At 46.7% G+C, this 23,462-nt stretch overlaps 1 protein-coding gene and 1 pseudogene across 1 annotated transcript; one reads left to right on the top strand and one right to left on the bottom strand.

Moving 5' to 3' along the window:
* Window positions 1-8,039: 8,039 nt before the first annotated feature.
* On the top strand, window positions 8,040-8,612 carry LOC113269570 (SAP domain-containing ribonucleoprotein-like; annotated as a pseudogene).
* Window positions 8,613-12,451: 3,839 nt separating this feature from the next.
* Window positions 12,452-18,468, bottom strand: CUNH15orf48 (chromosome unknown C15orf48 homolog). The gene is made up of 5 exons (XM_026518414.4): window positions 18,364-18,468; window positions 18,180-18,241; window positions 17,920-18,005; window positions 16,940-17,000; window positions 12,452-15,015 (listed from the first exon to the last, which is right to left on the bottom strand). The coding sequence occupies exons 2-5, from the start codon at window positions 18,213-18,215 to the stop codon at window positions 14,947-14,949; spliced, it is 252 nt and encodes an 83-aa protein (XP_026374199.1). The 5' UTR covers window positions 18,216-18,241; window positions 18,364-18,468; the 3' UTR covers window positions 12,452-14,946.
* Window positions 18,469-23,462: the final 4,994 nt, after the last annotated feature.

Here is a 23,462-nt window from a genome sequence, read left to right as displayed (position 1 = left end):
TGACCGCTGACCAAGTCGTTCCCCTATTTAAAACCTTCAGTGGCTCCCTATTGCCACCAAGATAACATCCAAACTCATTAGCACAGCTTCACAGCCCTTTCTGGCTTGATCTCACATTGACATGAGAATTATTTCCCATTTACTTGTTCCGTAATACCGGTTTCCTCGACCCCTTGCTCTGTGCTAGGCGTTGTGCGGGAGGCGGGAATTCTGCAGAGAATCTAACACGCGCCACTCCCTCTCCTGGAGCTTGTGGTCTCGCAGGGGTACAGATAGAAAAGAGACGTATACGGATAGTTGAATGTTGTTGTGAGTGCAGGAAAAGAAACGTTTCCACGTCCCCTGTCTGCTCCTGCCACAATCGCGTCTCTGCCTTCTGCCTACGCAGCTTCTTTTCCCGAAATGCCTCTCTCCTTCAGTTGGCCAAATCCCTCTAGCTGTCCAGGTCTCAGCTCAGGGGCCCCTCCCCTCTCAGAGTCTTCCCGGAACCTTCCAGCTGGTTGCACGAGATCCTGCTTTCACTCCCGTGAGAGTGCAGAGCCCACAGTGAGCTCGGGACTCAGCGCTGTCAACTCTCAGTAAGTGCTTGCTGTGCGAATGCCCACCCGGTCTTTTAATCCCTCCATGCCTAAAACGGTGTTTGCATTTTAAAAAACTATGAAGTTTATCTTACTATTATGTTTTCAGAAAAATGGTGGAGCTTCATGCTAATAAAGGTATAAGGAAATATTTCTCAAAACAAGGATGCGTGTGAACCTGAGGACTTCACCGCGACTATGACTAAGCAGGAGGCAGGGCTGGTCCCCCGGAGGCCCAGCGAGGTGTGGTGGCAGCCGAGGGGAGGGGAAGCGACCCGCTGCCCAGCCCCGCTTTCCTCAGGCTCTTGGCCCAGGGTCCTGGCTGACCTTCCACTATCCCCCACCTCCCTAACCCCCTGGAGCCTGGTATCTGCCCCTGGGCTTAACTCGCGAGCTACGCTTTGCTGAGGGACAGAGAGGCAGCTGGGAAGGGAGGGGAACCCCCACAGGGGCTGCAGCAGTTGGACCCCAGCTGCATTCTAGCACTTTGCCCTGGGCAGCCTCACCCCAGCATCTGGGCTCCCGTCTGCTGGGCCTGGCCGGGAACTCCACTCCCCGGCGTGCAGTCCGGGTCCGGGCGCTGAGGCCAGTCTCCCAGCAGCAGAGGTGAGCCTTGGCTCCCACCCGCTCTCAGAAGCCTCCCGCCCGCTCTGGAGGAGGCTTCGTTCTGTCTGAAAGTTCCCACCTGCAGCTGCTTATCCCCCAAATCCCAAGCTGCTCCTGAGCTCCCTCTTGCCACAGAATCAGAGCTGGAAGATCACCTGGCCCGAGCCCTGCGTTTCACAGCGGGCGAAACTGAAGGGCATCAAGTGTCCAAGGTCCCAGAGCCGGTAAGGGCAGAGTCGTGCTTTCAAACAAACGGAAAGGGCAGCGTCCCGACTCCCAGCCAGCCCAGGGCCCCTTCCACGAGGCCGCCCCGGCGTTTCCAGCTGGTCTGACCCCGAAAGTTTGCCTCCACCAAATAGAAACGCTCAGGAATCATGGCTGCCCCACCTACACCCTCTTGCACACCCGCTGTCCTTCATCTGACCTTCCGACCCAGAAGTGGGGGCAAAGCTTAGCCCCACCCGGCAGGCCTCTCCCAGGCCGGGACAGGAGGAGGGGCTGCAGGGACAGCCAGCCTCAGGACTCACCGGAGGAAGGAGTGGCTGCCTGGTGGCTTTAAAGAAAGAAACCAAGCACAGGTGTGCTCTGTTTACCTCCCCGGCTCCCAACATGGCTGCGCCTTTCCTGCCTGACAGGGTAAAGCTCCGGCCTCTGAGCCCAGCCCTCAAGCCTCGGCCATTCGGGCTGCAACCTGCTCGTCCAGCCTCACCTCCCACCAGTCCCGACCCCAAGCTCTCTCCTCTCATAGCAAAACATCCTCAGTCTACACCACACCCTCCAGGCCTCCCTGACTTTGTTCCCCCTGCCTTTAATGCCCTTCCCTGCCTCTCCATAGAGCAAGCTCCTTCTCATTAGACCCAGCTCAAAGGTCATGTCCCATCCTCCGTGCAGACATGTCCCCTCTCCCCCTGCTCCCCCCCAGGGTGCTGGGAGGACATCCGTGCCACCTTTATAGCATAATAAAGAAAACACAAGCCCATGAATCTGTGTTCTCACTAGACTCTCAGCTCCTCAGTGACAGCACTTGTGTCTTTATCTTCAAATTCTTAGAGCCTGGCACATAGTAGACACTCAAAAAAAAAAAAAAAAAAGGAATAAATGGCTAAACAAAATCTGTATATGGACCCTGGATTTATTCCAGAGCTAAATTAGGAAGCCAGTGTCAATGTTACACAAGAATTCCGTTCCAGCTCATTGATTCAACCCATATTTATTGAGGACTGTTACGTGCAAAGCACTGAACAGGGTACTAGAAACTCAAAAGCTGGAGTAGACTCAGGAATTTACAGTTTGGGGGTACAGAGAGGCAGGGAAGAAGACTAGTTGGAAGGAAATGACTGGCCTGACTGACCTGGTGTAAGCAGGTGAGTGCATTTATTCCTTTGTCAGCTTTACGACATAAGCACTTTTATTATTATGCCCACTACACAGATGAGGAGACTGAGGCTTTCACAAGTGGGAAGACTTGCAATGGCATAACTAGTAAGTCATGGGGGCAGGACCTGAGCCCAGGCTGCCCCCAAATGCCACATGCCCAAACATAAAGCTCTGGTATAAGTGTTTTATTTTCTTAATTCATGACCTGCAACATCGTCTGCCTGCCGCAAGCACCTGGAGAGCTTTGAAGAGCACGGGTGCCCACCCTGGTCCCACCGAGAGGTTCTGATGTAATTGATGTGGGGTGCAGCCTGGGCACCGGGGGTTCTGATGTGCAGCCAGCACTGGGAACTCCTGCTGAAATGAGGGAGTCCAGCGCCCAGTGTGTAAGGGGAGACCCACCTGCAGTGGAGATGCTCCTGGTTGGGTCAGGGCCCTGTTCCTCCAGACACGGAGCTTTCTTGTCCCCGTGGGAGGGGCCCCAGACGATGTAGGTGGGGCTGGCACTTCCTCCCTGGCATTCACTCGATGTCTCACCAGTTCTGACCTTCCTGTAGCACTGGAGTTGCCAAAGACAACTTACTGGGGAAATTCCATGGTTTCCATGTGGGGGCAGGGGGGCATGAGTTCTCCAGGCTGCCCGCCACCCAGCTTTCAGTATGAAGGAGCCAAGATCTGTGGGTCACACTGAAGATAGCTGATGTGAGTGCCCTGGTGATGGCTGGTGGGCTGCAGGCCAGAGTGATGGAAACACACCCCCACACGTCCCGGTAGAGTGGGGAGAGGGCTCCTGGGCCCACCGTCTGACAACTCAGACTCAGCAGCCACTGGAGCCCCTGCACTTGTAGGTTCCAAGGCACTGTGAGGATCCCCAGAGCTAGCGGCGCCAGGCCGTGCGGCTGCAGGCAGCAAGCTGGGTTTTTTCCCTTCTCAAGCCCAGGCGGTGACTCAGGGAACAAATACTGAAAGCAGACAGTGACCTCGGCATCTTGCCTAATTGGGAGCATGACCTTGCCCCAGAACCCTCTTAGGGGCCCAGGGCCCGGTGGGATGGAAACTGGCAGCATGGCATAGGCATACGGAGTCTACAGGACACTGCCCTCATTTGCTGGGGGCCCCGAGCCCCTTGTTCCTCACAGAGGTGCTGGCAGCACGATCTCATCTGATCTGTACCACAGCACTTGGGGGGCAGCTCTTCAATGCAGCAAGCTTGGGGCTTCCCGAATTCACACAGTCCCTTGGGCTCCTACCTGGAGGGTCCAGGGACAACAGACTCGGACCATCTCTGAGATCTCTCCCGATGCTGGACTTCCTGCCTCTCTAGTTCCAAGTCGTGATTCACTTCTGCCCGACTGTGAGAAGCCATCACTCAGAGTCTGGTCTTCTAATCTTGGGGGCTAGGATGTGCCTCATGGCTTCACCCCACCACGGCCATAGGGGAAACAGCTTTGTTTACAGGAGGACAACAGAGGAAGGCACGAGAGCAGCCACAGCACAAGATGGGTCTCACCCCCAGCCTGCCCTTACTCTTATGGGTAGAGATCCTGTTTTCTTCACCCTTGTGTAGGCCCTCCCCGTGTTACCTAGCGCAGGACAGGGCACGTGGCAGGTGCTCCTCAAATGTTTTCGGAATGATGAAGCCCAGTGACGAATCTTTTTGCAAAGACTCATGCCATAATTGACCTTTGGCATACTTAACCTTGGGCATTTTAAGTACTCATTTACTGAACAAATATATATGACGAGCGCCTGCTGTGTGCCAGGCACATGCCAGCTGCTAGTGAGTCCACGGCAAGCAAAACACCCAGCTCCTCACGGAGCTCCACTTTGGTGGGGGAAGAACTTAATTTCCCAAATCCACATACAATGACACTGCGATAAGGTTTCTGAAGAAAAGGGCCACAGGATTGTGGCAGTGCAGGGAGGCAGGTCTGCGCAGGAGTCAGACAAGGTTTGAGGAAGAGGTTTGCCCATTAATCCACCAACGATTACGGACCATGTTCCAGAGTTTGCTTAGCAAGATTCCAGGCACACCTTGCCTGGTTGAGTGACTCTCCCCCTCCCCCGGTCCTGAAGAACAAGAGGAAAACCCGAGTCTTCTCACTGCCCCATCCTTACTCAATGCCAACTCAGGCTCCATGTTTTCCGGTCAAGAGGAAAGAGGATTTTTGTTTTTTTATGCAAAGCAGCTTAAACTGAAACTGACCTCACCGAGGAGGAAATGAGCCAACTTTCCAGGAACCTCGGGACACGCCCAGATTGCCCAACAGTGCAGGGCAGTGCAGCCCAGACCCCTCCCAGGCCCCTTCTCCAGCCGCAGGACCCGGAGGGGACGCCCTCCTCAGTGCCAGCTCCTCTAGAGCCAAAGGTCCACAGGGGATGCCCCCAGATGGAAACTTGGGCAGGGGCAGCGCAGGGCGAGGGCCAGGGCAGGCCTGGAGAAGTGACCCTGGGACTAGCCAGCTGAGGCTCAGAGACCAAACTGTCAACCATCGGGAGATGGCTGATGCCTGTTCCCTTGGAGGCTTTGCGTCTGAGCCACCCTCAGGGCTTTTCAGGGCTCTTGGCTCATGCTAATGGTCCTATTGGCGCTGGACAGGGGCTGTCTCGTCAGCGTGGCTTCTTTCTGGCTTTCTGCTCAGCTCGCTTTCTCTCTCCTGACTGGCTTCTCTCCATGTCTACTCCCTCAGTAACATGGGGTGCCAGTGGCCCTATGATGGCTTCTCAGTCTTGACTTTTCTCTCCAGGTTGTGTGCCTCTGACTGTTAACTCCTGTCTGCCTCTTCCTTTAAGCTCCGGGGAGGGTCTGACCAGCCTCCTAAGCCTTTGCAAGCCAGGCCTCCTGAGGGTCTTTGAGAAGGGGGCTGGGAATACCATGGGCCCTCAAATAATCTAATCTCACCCCCTCTCATTCTCTCTCCTTCCTGCCAATCAAATTGGTTTTCCTTTTGGATGTACAGATAGCTACTACACCCTCACAAATTCTTCCTGACTCCATGGCTTAGGACATAAGCTCTGTGCTGTTTCTCAAGCTTTGTCCCGCCAAAGAAACACCCTTTCTCTCCTAGCATGTCGCACATATACGCACCCTGGCTTGCGGGCTGTGGTCTCAGCTCTGGATTTTTTTAAAGATGTATTCATTCATTCATTCATTCGTTCATTCATCCATTCATTCATTCATTTATGGGGGAGGGGCAGAGGGAGAGGGAGAGAATCTCAAGCAGACTCTTCGCTGCTCTGCAGAGCCCAACGCAGGGCTCCATCTCACACCCCTGAGATCATGACCTGAGCCAAAACTCAGAGTCAGAGGCTTGGCCAACTACGACACCCAGGCGCCCCTTGGCTATGGATTTTGAAGCCTGATCTTCATGGAAACTTCTTTGTTCTAGACCAGAACTTCTCAAACTTTAGCTGTGTGTAATAACCTGAAGGGTTATGTGTTAAAACACAGACTCCTGGGCCTTCCCTACCCCAGAGATTCAGACTGAGTCAGCCTGGGGCACAGTCCCAGGTGATGCCGTTGCTGCCAGTGGAACTGACTGCCCTGGGAGTAGGTGGGTGCTCGCACCTGCAGCCCTCCCCCTGAGGCAAGCAATGCTCCCTGCTTACAACTGGAGGGGAGCAGATCAATGAGGAAATGAGGCAGCCATGTAACAGCACAGTGAAAACGTTTCTAAATATTAACCTGCCACACAGGCCTACTCCTGAGATGAATCTCCCTTTGCAAAACAAGGTTCCGAGAAGTTAGGAAGCTTGTCCCAGTCACCCAGCTCTTGACTGGCAGAACCTGGAGTCAGAACCTGTCTGTTTGCTCCTGGCCCACTGTGTCAGCCGGGCAGCCACAGTAACATGCGATTCAATTGTCCCTGGAGGAACCGCTACCATCGGTCCTGATAAGGGTGGTCAGTGGTGTCACCTCTGCAGAGAAATGAGGACGTTCTCAAGGGCACAAGCATCTACCCACACGCCTGATAAATGCACTGCTCGTCGGGTTAAGTGGCAGACCAGTGTGACCGAGCAGGCGGCCAGCGCAGCCCTGCTGGGAGAGGCGTTCCCACCCGGGTCTTCCAGGCCTGGCTTGACCTGCTCTCCTGAGAGCAAGAGTTCCACATGGCTCAGCCCCTGGCAGAATTCCCCACAAGTTACCAAATGTTACAAGGAGCAAAGAGCTTCGACACCATGCTCAAAGTGTGGCACCCGGACCAGCACCACCAGCCTCACCCGGGAACGTGTTAGACACCCAGGTGCTTGGGTCCCACCCTGGATACACCAGAGCAGAAATTCTGGGCTTAGGGCCCAGCAATCCACATTTAACACGCCTTCCAGGAGATTCTGATGTACAGCTGAGAACCACTGTTCTACTGAGAGAATGAGGCAGATTGCTGGTGCAGGACTGGATCCGGTGACATGGCGGGTTCCGGGCTCTCGGGCCGAGCTCTCACACACACCCGTGGCAGCGCAGTCGGGGAAGCATATGCCAACCCAGCTGTGAAGTCAACCTAACTTCTGCTTCACTTGGTTACAGCCTGGCCCCGGAGAGGATTTACTGCCAGCATAGTCTTGTTGCTATGGTAACTCTTGTACCCGCCCGGGGCCCTTCCTCTGTGGGGGGTAATGTTTGTGTCGCTTAGACACTAGGTAAACCCGGCGCCCGGACTCTGCTCCCAGGTCTCTGCACGTAGGGAAGCCTATTTGTTGCCCCTGCAGGGACAGACTGAACTAGAAGCCCTGGTCCAAGGGACCTTGTTAGTGTGTTTCTTACAATCTTCAGCAACGTCCAATTTCTTGTTTCCAGAAATAAAAGCAAATCAAATGTAATTTATAGGGTAAGGGATTACCTCATATGGTGGGAAAAAAATACGTCAACCTGCCTTATTTCTTGAGGTAAGATCACAAGTTAATGTGGAGTGGATTCTTTTTTGTTTTTGAAGGGGGAGGCAATAATTCATATACCATAAAATTCACCCTTTTTGAGTGTACAGTTTGGTGGGGGTTTTTCAAAGATTTATTTATTTAGGGGCGCCTGGAAGGCTCAGTCGTTAAGCGTCTGCCTTCGGCTCAGGGCGTGATCCCGGCGTTATGGGATCGAGCCCCACATCAGGCTCCTCCACTATGAGCCTGCTTCTTCCTCTCCCACTCCCCCTGCTTGTGTTCCCTCTCTCGCTGGCTGTCTCTCTCTCTGTCAAATAAATAAATAAAATCTTTTAAAAAAATTTATTTATTTATTTATATTATATATACATATATAGAGAGAGAGAGAGATGGAGGACAGAGCATGCGGCTAGAGGGGCAGAGGGAGAGAGAGAATCTTGAGCAGACTCCCTGCTGAACACAGAGCCCGATCCCGTAAACCTGAGATCATGACCTGAGCCAAAATCAAGCCTCAGATGCTTTACCCACTGAGCCCTTCAGGTGCCCCAGTTCCGTGGGTTTTAATTTAAAAAGTGCCACAAAAGGGGGGACTGGAGGGGTAACAAGATGGCAGCGGAGATGGTGGAACTGCAAGCTGCCGAACTAAAGCAGAATGTCTTGCTCGTGGTTTGGAGACCAAGGGAGTAAGACAAGATCTCACCAGCATGCTCCCGGCATATCTGGAAGCGCACGCTGAGGAGGAGGCAGATGAAGACGTAGTGGAGGTGAAACGGGAAGAACCACCTGTCCAAGAGGATGAACCCCGAGACGGCTGCTGAGGTGGCAGCAGAGAAGAAGGGGGTCAGAATGACTTCTGAGATACCACAGGCGGAGAGGCTGCAGGAGAGAGCCGACGGTTCCGTACCAGCGAGCTTGGAGAGTAGGAAGACTGCCCGGGCACGAGGTTCGGATTTCTTCAGTTCAATTCAAAGGCCTGTCATGGGACGCGAAGACTATGGTTAACCCGGATCAGCTGAAGAGAAGAGCTCGAAGATTTGGTTGGCATCATCTCCAGAAAGCCTGAAGATGATGAGAAGCGGAAAAAGAGGAAGGAGCGATTTGGGACTGTCACAAGCTCCGCTGGAACAGGGACCGCAGAGGATCCAGACGAAGAGGGCAGAGCGCTGTGGGATCGCCTGAGAAAAAGCGCCGCATGCTTTGTCTTCTCCGGGGGTTCCCATCTCTCTGGCGTGTCTTGGTCACGTATGCACCTAAACGCACAGTCACGCGCCTGCGTCCTGCCTCGCAACGAGAGAGCGCGGGCCCGGCGACATCCGGGAACTCCAGCAGCAGTTTGACTCATTGCTGTTCCAACCACTTGAAGGTGGTTGGTCTTGCGTTGTTGCTTTTTTAAATATTATTTTGCTTGTTAATAAAAAAACAAATAGAAAATAAAATAATAAATAATACATACATATAAATAAATAAATAAAAAGTGCCGCAAGAGAACTTTCTGGGGTGATAGAAATGTTCAGTAGCTTCTTTCGCATGATGCCTTCATGGACGTGTACAATGATCAAACCTCTTCTAACTGAACCATTAAGACCTATTTTATTATATCCAAACGATACCTTAATTTAAAAAATAATTGTAAAAGTATATGGGGCCGGGACGCCTGGGTGGCTCAGTCAATTAAATGTCTGCCTTCAGCTCAGGTCATGATCCCGGGGTCCTGGAATCAACCCCACGGCTGGCTCTCTGCTCAGCGGGGAGCCCGCTTCTCCCTCTGCCTGCTGCTCCCCCTGCTTGTGCGCACGCGCGCTCTCTCTCTCTCTGACCAATAAATAAAATCTTAAAAACAAAATAAAATAAATGGTGCCACTTCAAAAAAATCTGAAACACTTAAAATCTGAGAAATGCTCAGTGGTTGACTCAATGAACTTGTCTCCAAATAAGAAGCAAACAACAGGCCCCGTTTGCCTTGTGGTACAGATCCATTTCTCCATTTATGTGGATAAGGAAAATTCAGATAAGCAAAGGTATTAGAAAATAAGTCAGGCTAACTTTCCCGAGGCAACATAGCCTTAACAAACATCGAGGAATAGTATCAACTTCACAATTACACACAGCTATGGAAAGGAAAAATCACATCTACTTGATGTAAATACAAAAAAGTGAAGTTTAATTTTTTAAACAGCATGCCCACTCTCCAAATAAGCAGTACTTTATTATATATGTATTGTAAGTCATGCCAAGGGAATGAGAAAGTTTGTTTTAGCAACTTTCTGCAAGTCTGCAAGAGTTTTAAAATTGGGGGTTTTCCTTAATTTTATTCTAATTCTTATTTTAAAGCTAAGTCGTATGCACACGGGCAAATGATGGAATAAAACACCATCGAAACCAAACACAAAACTCTGGTTTCTAGAGAAAAATGGCATAATTACCTGAGACAACTTTCCACGCATGGGGAAAAGATATTATAAGGGCCGATGACCAGAAAAACGAATTTGATTTCTATAGCTCTCTTGGGTACATGCACTCAGCTCCCCCTGCCTTCTTTTTCAAACCCCATATCATCACTTTGAGTGTGAAAATATAGGTAATGTACTTGCGTGAATATAGTGATTATTAAAATACACACATTTGTTGTCTCTAAGGATGTGCCTTTATATTATATAAATATAAATATTTTTGTTCTTATGTGTTTTCTGGATGTGGTTCATCTATGTGGGCATAGATGTAGGGGTTTTTATCTCTAGCTAGGTATTTGTGTAGGAGAGAGCCCAGGTGAGATGTATTTATCTATGGGCGTGTTTGTGCTCTCACCAAGGTTTGTAACTGGGGCGCTGTGCACCCAAGGTGGCCAGTCACTGGAGGGAGGGATGTGTGAATTGCAAACAGGCATGTTCCCACCTACAGGAGAATATAATTTTAAATACATTAAGACCCTTCCACTTTACAGAGATAATAATTAAACAAAAAAGAAGAAGAAGAAGAAGAAGGAGGAGGAGGAGGAGGAGGAGGAGGAGGAGGAGGAGGAGGGGGAGGAGGAGGAGGAGGAGGAGGAGGAGGAGAGGAGAAGGAGGAGGAGGAGAAGGAGAAGGAGGGAACACTTTTTGAACAACTAGTGCTGTCCCCGTGAAATACCAGTCTTGGTACTTTACTGCCTCACGTAATTTTCACAACTAACCTAAGCGGGTAAAAACTAACCCAGCTCTTTATCGTTGAGGAATCTGAGGCTTGTCCAAAGCAACATAAGTGAAGCGGCAGAGCAGTCTGATTCCAGAGCCTGTAATTTTACTCTCTACCAGAAAGTCTCAACTGAACTGTGAGGCAAGCTTCTCAAGGGGGAAAAAAATGATGAACGAGTATTTTCACTAGACCTCACGCCAGTTTCCGGTCATATGGAATGTGATTTTAACTTTATTTCTTTCTTCACACCTTATTTTCACATAAGAGAGAATTATAGATGTTTGCTTAAGGCTGAAGGCCTAAAATTGAAAGGACTCTGGGCTTTAGTTTAATTGCAAACTGGAAAAATCTAACCCGGAAGAGTGCTCCTCCCCTCTGGGCCCCAGGACGCACTTCCTGGGTCCCCCCTCCCCATCCCTGCAACCGCTTCTCTCAGAACCCATTGGGACCAGATCCTCCCCCTCTGCCCCTCCTGTTTCCTGGGGACGTTCTTCTCTGCGCAGCTTCACCTCGCTTTGACGCCCTCAGCGCTCGGCAGGCTGCCTGGTCCACGCCGTTGCTCTCAGCATCCCCTGGGTTGTCTCCAGCTCACACCCCTCGCAGTTCTCCAGAAGTAATCGACCTAGATCAGCTCACGGGACTTCCAAACGCAACAATTTCAAAGTCTAACTCATTTTCTTCCTTATCTACCCCTCCCTGCAACATGCCACTTTCTTCCTCCTATATTCTCCACCTTGGCACCACAACCCACCCACCTACCCCGGGGAGAAACTGGGCCGTCATTTTGGACATCCTCCATCTACATTCAATAAGCCTTGAGGTCTTCTCACCAGTGGCTCTCAAACGCATCCTCCTTTTTTCTATTCCCTCTGCCATTGCCTTGGTTAGCAGGTCCTCACCACCTGTTCCCTGGACCAGCACCCACAGCAGCTGCTCTCTGGCTTCCAGCCAAGAAGTCGCGCCAGTGTGCACGCCCTACCCTATTCGCTGTAGCCGACACTCCCGTCAGTAAACTGTATTCCCTCCTGCCACAACTTTAAACCCTTTCTGGTCCCTTTGTGCCTGCCCGCTAACAGCATAAAAGGGCCTACACATTCCATCTATCCCACTCTACACTCCAATACTAAATTCCACATATTAAACAACTTCAAGTTTCCAGAAGACATGCTATTTTAGCCTTCTATGCCCTGGCAAATACGCACTTCTACCTCATTTGAACTGCTAACTTCCGATGATTGGTTTTTCAAGAATCCACCTTCTTTGGGTGGCTTTCTTTCGTACCTCGTGCTTATTTCTCTCCTGTATCTTGTCCCTGTATTGCTCTGATTCGCTCATAGGTGCGTCTGCCTTTCCTACGTCAGATTCTTGAGGCCAGCACAATGCCTACCGCATAGTGAACGCTCCATAATGGGGCAATTTCTTAACTATTTAAATTTATATGAAATTATTATCATATCTCAAATTGAAAAAATTCAAAGGCCACATCCAAGGGAATCTTATCCAGATCAAACTCTGTTGGGATAGCCGTTCTACACAAGCTCCTTTGGAGTCCTGCTTATGACCACTATTTGTCAAGTACTCAGCATAATCACCTAACAACCAAATGCAGCAAGTGAATCTTGGATTGGATTCTGGACATAAAAATGCAGCTGTAAAGGACATTACAGTTACAGAAAATGGAAATGGATTGTATGTTATGGAATTCGTGTGAATCTTTTCAGGAATGGTAACGGTATTGCAGTCAGCTAGAATGTCCTTTCCCGAGGCATAAAAAACTTTATGAGGTCTGTACTTATTTTTTAGGAGTTCATTTTCTTTTTATTTATTTATTTTTGAGAGAGAGAGAAAGAGAGACCACGTGCATGTGCACACGAGGGGCGGGCAGGGGGCAGAGGGAGAGGGAGAGAGAGAATCTCAAGCAGGCTCCATGGAGCCTGACACGGGGCTTGATCTCCTGACTTGAGCCAAAATCAAGAGTTGTCCACTTAACTGACCGAGCCACCCAGGCACCCCTCAAAGAGTTCATTTTAATGGAACATAATAATATACAGAGAGATACAGCAAATGTGGCAAAATGTTTGATAAAAAGTATGAGTAATCTTTGTACTAATTTGCCAACTTCTCTGCATAGCTGAAATTTTTCAAAATAAAATATTTGGGGCAAATGCTAAGAACACAACCAAAAGGAAAATCAATAAATCTTTTGAAATTTAAGTATCAGTATTGCTCTTAAGGTTTCTCCCTCCCAAACCTGCTGCCTGGTACCTTCCACTGCCACGGTCACCCCTTAAAGCCACCGCATTTCAGTCAAGTTTGCATTTTGAAGTTAAAAGCCACAGTTACCCTTCATGAAACATCCTACAGTTTGCTCTCCTACTTGGCTAGCCTTCACAAAGCTGTTCATTTTTATTTGCCTAAATGGCACTATATTGCACTTTAAAAACCTAAGCAAATAAAACTGTGCTTCCAGCTGGTATGTGGACTACCTTGAGATCAACCACTGGAGCTTTTCATCTGGGAAACCCTGAGGTGCTAAGGAGTCACCGAGGTCGGAGGAATGGTCTGAGAGGCTTAAAGTCTCTAGCAAGAGCTGGTTATTTTTTATTGCCAGGAAGGGGAGAGGATAGCTCTTCTCTTAGATTTCTATTATATTCAGAAAGAAAAATTTTAAAGGCATTTATCGTTATTTAAAAGAGTTGATGAGGGGCGCCTGGGTGGCGCAGTCGTTAAAGCGCCTGCCTTCGGCTCAGGGCGTGATCTCGGCGTACCGGGATCGAGTCCCACATCGGGCTCCTCCGCTATGAGCCTGCTTCTTCCTCTCCCACTCCCCCTGCTGTGTTCCCTCTCTCGCTGGCTGTCTCTGTCACATAAATAAATAAAATCTTTAAAAAAAAAAAAAAGAGTTGATGAATTTAGATATATACCCAAGAGAACTGAAAACATATGGCTCCACAAAACCATGGACGTGGCAGTTCACAGCAATATTACTTATATAACAGCCAAAAAATGGAAACAGTCCAAATGTCCATCAACTGATGGGTAAACAAAATCTGGCATAGCCATCCAGTGGAAAATCAGTCATAAAAAGGAATAAAATACGCATACGTGGCACAACATGGATGAATCTTGAAAACATTATGCTAATCAAAGGAGCTAGACACAAAGGTTACATAATGTATGATTTCATTTATATTAAATGTCCAGAACAGGCAAATCCATAAAGACTAAGTTTATCAATGTTTGTCTGTGGCTGGGAGCAGAGGGGTCAGGAATGAGGGAAGGACTGCCAATGGGTACAGGGTTCTCTTTGGGGGGATGAAAATATTCTGAAGTCAGATGGAGGAGATGGTTGTAAAGCTTTGTGTGAATATACTAAAAACCACTAAAGTGTGCACTTTACATCGATGAATACTATGGTATGTGAGTTATATCTCAATTAAAAAAAAAAGGTAATGGAAAGCAATTCCTACTCGGTCCCATTTTTAACAAGAGTCAAGGCGGAACCCAAGGGCATGCTGGGTTTGGTTGCACCTTCAGTCTTCAAGTCATCATTGGCCAGAGTGAAGTGGCCCCATCCTACAGAGTGCACACAAAGCTCTCCATTCCCCCCTCCCCAGCCCTCACGAGAGCACCTGTTAGCCTTGGCATCTGCAGGGCCCATTTTGGCATGACCCACATTCCTACTCACCACCATAATCCCAGCGCTTCCTTCCAAGACCACCTGTCATTGCAAGTCTCATCCCCTATATCTTCTTCATTTTCCTCATTGTGCTCACCATTTTTTATTCATCTCCCTCCAATATTTGGTTTTATTCATTGCTTTATCTCACCGGCACAAGAACGGTGCACAGCTAACAGCAGGGGGCTCAATAAATTTCCGGTGAATGAGTACATTTGCAAGAAAAGTTTACACAGAAATTTGCACTGTGTAATATTTTAAAAATGAAGCTCCATGCTTCAAAATGTGTTTTTCTCCCATAAAAGAGCTTTCTCCTCCATTTAAAGATGTATCTTTAAGAAATCTCGCACAAGTAGTATTTTATTATAGACAATTTAGTTTACAAATCTTTATACACTTTAAGGAAAACATTCGGGCATCATAAACATAAAAACTTCAATGTGTAAAATTAAATTTACAAGAAAATAAACACAAACTTATTTTTGAACTATGTGGTTATTGCTACACTGCCTTTGTAAGTCCTATCCAGAGCCCAAAAATGTAGTCAAGCCCTAAAAATGTAGCAGAAGCATTTCCACACACTGGTATCCATCATCTAGTTTGTGCAGCAATGTTTCCACTAGATTCATAGAGTATTCTTTGGAAGAAAGAAGCAAGGGCTGGTCACTTGGTGGCCCTTCGGACTTTCTGCAATTCTTCAATGGGTTTCCACTGTTGGTTGATTGTTAGAAGCTTGGGGGGAAAAAAAAGAAGAAGGAAAACGCAAATTTTTTTAGGATCTGTCCTTCGTCCTCACATCCCTTTATGGGATTTGTCCACACTTCCCTTTGGAAAGAGCATCACCATAATATATGTAGTCAAAGAACCATCTCTCTCCATCACTAAAAACATGCACAAAACAGTAATATGGGCTCTAAATAGCCTTTGGGCTCCTGAGTGTTATAGGATCAGAAAGAAAGGTCATATGTATTTGCCCACTTTCACATAACAGGTTCTAGATTTCTAAGTTTCCCACAGCTTTATGTGAACAGTAAGTTCAAAAAGTGTGTCTGCTCCCGATGAATGCATGTGTAATGGTCCAGCACAGGAGCCTGGCACATAGTAGGCTCTTAACCAAATTTTCTCATTGTAATTACTCAGCAACGGTACAAACGATCTAAGTTATACAATAAGGGAAAAGGGGCAGAGCTGTGGACAGTCCTTGACTTCCAAAAAACTCAAATTCAGAGATTCTCATTTATCCTCACAAGTTTTCTATTACCCCAGGATCTAGGAGATGTAGGTGGGGGATTTTTGCTTTGTTTTTTTTTTTTTTAATTTAAAAATTGAATTCCAGTATCATTAACATACAATGTTATATTAGTTTCAGGCATACAACAATTCTTTACATTACTCAGTGCTCATGGCAAGTTCACTCCTTAATCCCCATCACCTATTTCCCCCATCCCCCGCCCAGCTCCCTCTGGTAACCACCAGTTTGTCCTCCAAAGTTAAGAGTCTGTTTCTTGGTTTGCCTCTTTTTTCCCCTTTCCTCATTTGTTTTGTTTCTTAAATTCCACATATGAGTGAAATCATATGGTATTTGTCTTGCTCTGACTTATTTTGCTTAGAGATGCAGGTAGTTTTAAAGATTCTAAATGTCCTTCATTAGGTCAAACTCTGCTATTTGAAAGTTTTGTTAAAAAAAAAAAGATTTCCTGACAGACCTAAGTAGTGTTAGTTCCAACAGACTCAATGTTACTTATTTCCAAAATATTTCACATGTTGGGGCACCTGGGTGGTACAGCGGCTAAGCATCTGCCTTCGGCTCAGGGCATGATCCCGGCGTTATGGGATCGAGCCCCACATCAGGCTCTTCCACTATGGGCCTGCTTCTTCCTCTCCCACTCCCCTTGCTTATGTTCCCTCTCTCGCTGGCTGTCTCTATCTCTGTCAAATAAATAAATAAAATCTTTAAAAAAAATATTTCAAATGTTAAAAAATCTTTGCTATTGCGACCATTAGCTGATTTTGCTTAAAGAAAAGGCCACTCCTGTTTCCCGTTTCCTGGAGCTCCTGTTATTTATCACAACAGACCTTATATTAATTTTAGATAAATAATGGCTACAATGAGACAATGTATTACAATAATGATGAAAGTTAATATTGAGTAGGTACTCTGGGCCAGCCACTATGCTAAAGGGTTTTATGTATTTTACTTTTTTTAATCCTCTTAACTTTGAGGTACAGCCCAATTATTGAGCCCATTTTAGAGATCCTAAGAGCCTCAGAAAGGCCAGGTTGTCCAAAATCTCCCTTGAATAATGGAACAAGGATTTGAACTAGGATTTCCAGAACTCCACAGCGTTCCCTTCACCACTACACTAAATGGCACTCTAAATGTGAAACGTATTAAATCCATTTTGCTGACGACGATGCTAAAGCTCAGGCTAAATGTAAATCACTTTAAAACAAAATACTTACTTCAGAGAGAGCAGGGGCTGGGGGAGGGGCAGAGGGAGAGAAACTCAAGGGGACTCTGTGCTGAGCATAGAGCCCAACATGGGGGTTCAATCCCACAACCCTGAGATCATGATCCGAGCAAAATCAAAAGTCGGACACTTGACCAACTGAGCCACCCAGGTGCCCCGTATACCACTTTTTAATGTAGCAATACCTTTCTAGGGACATTAGGATCCACAGTTTCCCAAGGTTCTGGATTTCTTTTCCGATCAATGCTAAAAATGAAAGAAAGCTGATTAAACACTAAAGTAAGTGAACTTAAACCAACGCTGACATTGGGTCTATAAACATGCTGGGACAGATCCAGACTGATAAACAGGCATTCATCCGTTAGTCCACTGAAACTGATGGAAGGTTAGCGTACGGGAGCCTCGGGGTTTGGCTCAAACTTTGAAGACCAATTCCTGGGCAGGGTAGAAGGTCTGTGTTCCCTCTGTTGGGCTGGATGGGAGAATGCTTCCATAAGCTGAAGAGTAATGGGCGTGGAAGTGCCAGGATAAGAACAAGCAAAAAATGTTCTTGCCCTGGTTTCTGGGGCAGGCAGAAGGGCCAGGCTTGAACTCTGCAGGTGGTGAACCGCACCTCAAAAGTCCCCGCTGTCAGAGCCTGGCTTTACCCCCCTTGCCAGCCCTGCCCTCTGCCAAGATCAGTTCCAAGCTTTTCTCTTCCTCATATTCCAGGATACCTGGTATTTTATCTTTTTGTATCCAGAGCTGAGATTAGATTCACTGTAGACAACTGAATCTATAAACTACCACGTTAGGAAAGATCTTTCTAATACATGGAAATTTAAAAATTTCATTAAAAGAATGATTAAACTTTGATGACATATATCCCAAAAGACCATTTAAGAACTTTAAAATTCAAAGCTTAAGTTAAAAAAATTACACTTTGCCGCAGAAGCGGAAGAGGGCCAATGGATGAAAGGATATTCAGATACAAGGGACAAATTGATTTTATTAGTACCATAATTTAACAGTCTCCTGGTGCCAGGAAGCTTTCTAGTCCCCACTCCAAGTGCACGATTTGACATTCTTATCCTGGGGGTAAAACTAGGAAACCGACACCATGCATTTCATTACGAAGGTCAACCTAACACTGCTAAACATGTCTTTACAAATGATGCCTACTTACATCACATCAGTTTTCTGAAGGGAATATACAGCAAAAGACGAAGCTCCAACCGCTGCCGTGGTCATGATCAGCACCAAAGGAATAAGCTAACAGGGAACACGGTGAGGTAAATATCCCGATGTTTCAATGTGAAACATGTGAAATATAACAGAATAGCTAGCTATCACTTTATACTTTCTTCAAAATCCGCACCATCTTTTCATCTTTAAAAAGTAGTATTTTAAAGTCAAGAATGAATTTCAGTGGTCTTAAAAACTTACTTCCTTCTTTTTCCTCAGGAGTTGGAAAATGTTCATGATGACTTCAGTGTAGAATGCCAAATCTAGAATTAAAAAAAAAAAACACACACACACACACAAAAAACCAAGATATTGAGCAAAAAACTTCTTCCACTAGGACCCAACCTAAGGCCAACCGGCCAACGGACTCCCCAAGGCAGCTCACCTGGGAGGCGGGGCCGGGCGACACGCGCGGACGATGCGAACGCCCAGAACCGAACTGGGTCACGGCGGCCGCACTTATATACCGACCACAAAAGATGGGCAGGGCCAAGGCACTCCGGTCACGCGGACCGGGCTGGGGGCGAGCGGGGCCTGACTCGCTTTCCCCGCTCCGCGCCCGGCTCCTGGGCGCCCTCTGCAGGACGTCCTGCCCGCGGACGCGACGCAGCCGAACGCGGGCACTGGCGCCCCCTGCCGCCCGGCGTGGTCCTTACCTGCCGCCCGGCGTGGTCCTTACCTGCCGCCTGGCGAGAGCTGAGGCTCATCGTTGGCGCTCGGGACCGGGACCAGGCCCAGCGCCAGCAAGGGGCTTGGCCTTGAAGGCAAGCGGAGCTCTGATGGCCAAGGCCTGGATGAAAATCAAGCCCTCTAAAAGGCGGTCCGGAAAAGGAGCCGCAGAGCCGGGGCGGGGAGGCGGGGGCGAAGGACCCCCCCCCCCCCCCGTGGGGCTCCCAGGTGCAGGCAGGTCAATTAAAATTAATCCAATCACATTAAAAGCTCCAAGATGATGCAGCACACATATGGAGATAATTAAAATTAAATTACAAAATTCATTTCAGAAGAACTCCCATGCTGTCCTGATTTGTTCTATGAAAAATTTTTAATTTCCATTTCCTCCCTCCCATTTCTTTAAATGGAAAAAATCAGAAGGTGAGGGAGAAGAAACAGAATCAGCTTTGGAAAGTTTTCCGTCTCGGAGACGACAGTCTTTGCCGTTGTCTTGAGATCTCCTTTTAACGCGCCCCTAAACTAGCAGCCTTGCCTTGCACAGCAGGCGGCCAAGGCACGGAAATCCTGCTAACCCTTCCATTAAGCTAGGGCCATGTGCCAGACTCTGTGCCGGAATCTTCCCGGAGTTTCTGCAAGGTGAGTATGTTATTTAGGCTCAGAGACGCTCTAGTCACGTAGCCGGGAAGTGGCGGAGATGTAATCAGAACCCGGGTCTGTCTGGCTCCCGACACCACTGTTCTTGCTGCACCGCGCTCTTTGGCTACTGCAATTAAGCCAAGAGCACTAGCTCGGTTCTTCTAAAATAGTTATTTAAAAACAATTATTTTAAAACTGTTTGAAGTTCAAGCTATGAGTTAACATTGAAACGAAAACATATGGGCGCCTGGGTGGCTCAGTCCGTTGAGCGTCTGCCTTCTGCTCAGGTCGTGAGCAGAGTCCTGGGATCAAGTCCTACACGGGGCTCCTTGCTTAGGGGGGAGCTTGCTTCTCCGTCTGCCTGCAGCTCCCCCTGCTTGTACTCTGTCTCTCTGACAAATAAATAGATAAAAAAAATCTTAAAAACAGGGGCGCCTGGGTGGCACAGCGGTTAAGCGTCTGCCTTCGGCTCAGGGCGTGATCCTGGCGTTATGGGATCCAGCCCCACATCAGGCTCCTCCGCTGGGAGCCTGCTTCTTCCTCTCTCACTCCCCCTGCTTGTGTTCCCGCTCTCGCTGGCTGTCTCTATCTCTGTATCTCTGTCGAATAAATAAATAAAATCTTTATTTAAAAAAATCTTAAAAAAAAAAAAGGGAAATATCTTCAGTCCTCTGGAAAGGACCAGGCTCAGATCTGTTTCAACCCTATTTTAGTTCTAGGCATGGGCTTTGCAGTGAAACAGACCTGAGCTCAGAGCCTACCCAGCCACACTTTATCAGCTGAATGACTTGGAGGAAACTACTTAACTTTATGAGTCTGTTTATAATTCTGTAAAATGGCGACAAACCTAGCATAGGCTGGAAAAAATGTTAGAATGTATGTAAAGTGCCTGGCATTCAGCCTTGCTTGTAGTAGACATCCAATAAATAGTAATTAATATTTGCAAAGATTTGTTTTATATAAGGCAGATTGTAAATGTAGCTTCACACTCACTTATTCTGATAAGGGTTTTTACTCTAACCTCAGAGCTGTAACTGGAGGCATTTTCTGCTTGGTTAGGTTCATTAATCAGTACATCGAAGAAAACTCCACATTAATTCTCTGTGGTTTGTATTGTATAGAATCAAAGGAGCCTTTTAAGGCTCCTTGTGTAGTATTTCTAAAATTGCTTTTGTCACAAGTTTCTTTAAAAAGCCTCATTTTTTAATAAAGATAAGTGTTTCCAGGAAGGAAAGAGGAAAAAAGGAAGGGAGAGCAAAGGGGAAGGAGGAAGGAAGAAAGAAATTTTACAGGAATCTATCGTGACCCCCAGATTAAAATTACTGGGTGTAGCCCTTGCCCACTGATAACCTGAAACTCAGAGCCCTGTTTTGCCAATGTCCTTTCTTTTCAAAATGCAGTACAGTTTTATAGTAGTCTAGGCATTAACCTGTAGACAGGGGCTCTGTAAATTTAAAAGATTAATAAGATATGAGTCCCTTACTTCAAGATTCATACAATTTAGTGCCTGTAAATAACCCCAGGCATGATCTGACACCAAAGATAAGTGATTAATTCCAACTAAGGGGGTCTGAGAAAACTTGTGAAAGGTAAGAGTATTTATTTGGGGGCAGTTAGGGAAACCAAATGCAGACCAGACATGAGAGAATATTAAAGAAGGGTTGTTCACTTTGTTAGGGGTGATAATGGTATTATATTTATGGAAAAAAAATACCCTTCCTTTTAGAGATTGTATATGGGAATATTTAAGGGGGAAATTTTTTTTTAAGTAAGCTCTAGGCCCAACATGGGACTTGAACTCATAACCCCGAGATCAACAGTTGCATGTTTTTCCAGCTGAGCCAACCAGTTGCCTCTTAAGGGAGAAATATGATGATGAGATTTACTTTAAAATACTTCTGCTAAAAAACAAATGAAGCAAAATATTAATGATTATTCAGTCTAGGTGATAAGTATGTGGGAATTGTTAGAGTACTGTATGCTTGAAAATGTTCAGAATAAAATGTTCTAAAAATTCACAAATTACATATACAGATATAATGTGTCCATATAACCTTTAAGATCTGCTTATTTCTACTTGTAGCAATGAGAATTAGACCCAGACAGCCATACTTTCCTTTCTTTAAATTAATGCCCGGGTTCACTGACCTTGTGGGAGATGCAAAGTCAATATGTAGTTTGTTTTTTCCCAGGATTATTTGCAGGCACAGCTCCCACCCTTCAAACTCCAGCAACTCTTTAAAGAACCCACTCAGGACACCCACCAGCATCACTCTCCGAGTCTGCTCCAAAGCCTATAATCCACTGGGAGAGCCTTCCCATCCCACTCCAATTTCCAGTAACCTCTAGAACCTTCTCTAGCTGCTGCCAGCCAGGCTTGCAGGGGCATTTGAGGTATGGCTGTTTGGCTCCCACTCTAAGAATTTCAACTTAGATTTTAATCAGCCCAGCTCAATCTTTATAAGAAACATATTCTTTACTATTTTTTGGGCAACCCTCTCAAATTTCCTCCCTCTTTTGGAGCTTTGTACTATTACTCAATAAACTGTGCTGCCCACCACTAAAAAAAAAAATAATTAATTAAATTAAAAGACTATTTTTTGTTGAAATTCTTTCTGCCCAGCCTTCAATGACTACCGTTACCAGGTTTAGCAAAAACTGGATTTGCTAAATTTGGGGATGTCTGGGGGTGCACTCTATTGCTTATGGCTGCTAATGTGGCCCAGAAAGGAGTTTGAACACAGTGAATAGGGAAAGCTGTTCGTACTTCCCAGGTGCTTAGAAGCTGAAGTGTTCTTTTGTCACTGATTAAGAACACTGGTTTTGCCAAGTTGCCCAGAGCCATCTCCAAATCACATTAAAACTGAGCCAAAGAAATCCTCGATCTGACTACATTATTTATTTATATTATTTTTAGTTTTTCAATGAGAGGAGACACACGGTTTTTGTTCTTAGGGGGCTTCCAAAGTGTTGTTGAGAAGTTATCATTACAATTTAAAAAGACATTTTCAGCCTCTTTAAGTACGGGTACTAAATTTCCAGTCTAAGTACTAGAAACTTTTTCTAGGGAAAAACAAGGAGTCCACAGCTAGAGTCTGAGTTAAGGGGTTCAGGCCAGTGTGCTGCAAGACTAGGGACGGTGAGGGGCGCCTGGGTGGCTCAGTCGTTGGGCATCTGCCTTTGGCTCAGAGTGTGATCCCAGGGTTCTGGGATCACACCCCGCATTGGGCTCCCTTCTCTGCTGGGAGCCTGCTTCTTCCTCTCCCACTCCCCCTGTTGGTGTACCCTCAATGGCTATCTCTCTGTCAGATAAATAAATAAAATCTTAAAAAAAAAAAAGACTAGGGATGGTGAAGCCTCAATGGCCACCTTGTCCTATAAAATCAATAACTGATAGAGAACATGAAAGAAAATTGTCAGAATTCTAATCAGGTTTCTAGGTGTTTTCCCTACTACTCAAAAGGGGTCAGTTTATTAGAGCAATTTTAATTGAATTATATTTTATCCCTATAAATAAGACAGGTCTTTTTTTTTTAAGATTTTATTTATTTATTTACTTGACAGAGAGAGAGAGAGTGATTGAGAACAAGCGGGGGGGGGGGGCGGCAGGCAGAGGGAGAGGGAGAAGCAGGCTCCCCATTGAGAAGGGAGCCCGATGTGGGGCTCGATCCCAGGACCCTGAGATCATGACCTGAGCTGAAGGCAGACACTTAACCGACTGAGCCACCCAGGCACCCTAAAAATAAAATCTTAAGGGAAAAAGGAAAAGAAATATACAGTGAAATACATAAAATCTATTCTTAAATAGTTCTGAAAAATACTGTGTGTGTATATATATGTGTGTGTATGTATATATAAAAAAGGAGAGAGAAAGCAAATATGGCAAAATGTTAAAAATTGGTGAATCTGGTTTAAGAGCACATAAGAGTTCTTTGTACTATTCTTGCAAGTTTTCTGTAAGTATGAAATTATTTCAAATATACAGTTAAAAAAAGCGATCAGCCAAAAACAAACAAAAGGAACGACCATCTCCACTATAAAAATCAACATACAGGAGTACCTGGCTGGCTCAGTTGGTAGAATATGCACTTTTGATTTTGCAGTTATAAATTTGAGCCCCATGTTGGGTATAGAGATTACTTATAATTAAATCTTTAAAAAAAAAAAATCAGGGGC

This window comes from Ursus arctos, unplaced genomic scaffold (genome assembly GCF_023065955.2).
Source record: "Ursus arctos isolate Adak ecotype North America unplaced genomic scaffold, UrsArc2.0 scaffold_36, whole genome shotgun sequence".
NCBI lineage: Eukaryota > Metazoa > Chordata > Mammalia > Carnivora > Ursidae > Ursus > Ursus arctos.
The sequence above is the reverse complement of the archived record's forward strand: the minus strand, read 5'-3'. Positions and strand labels throughout refer to the sequence as shown.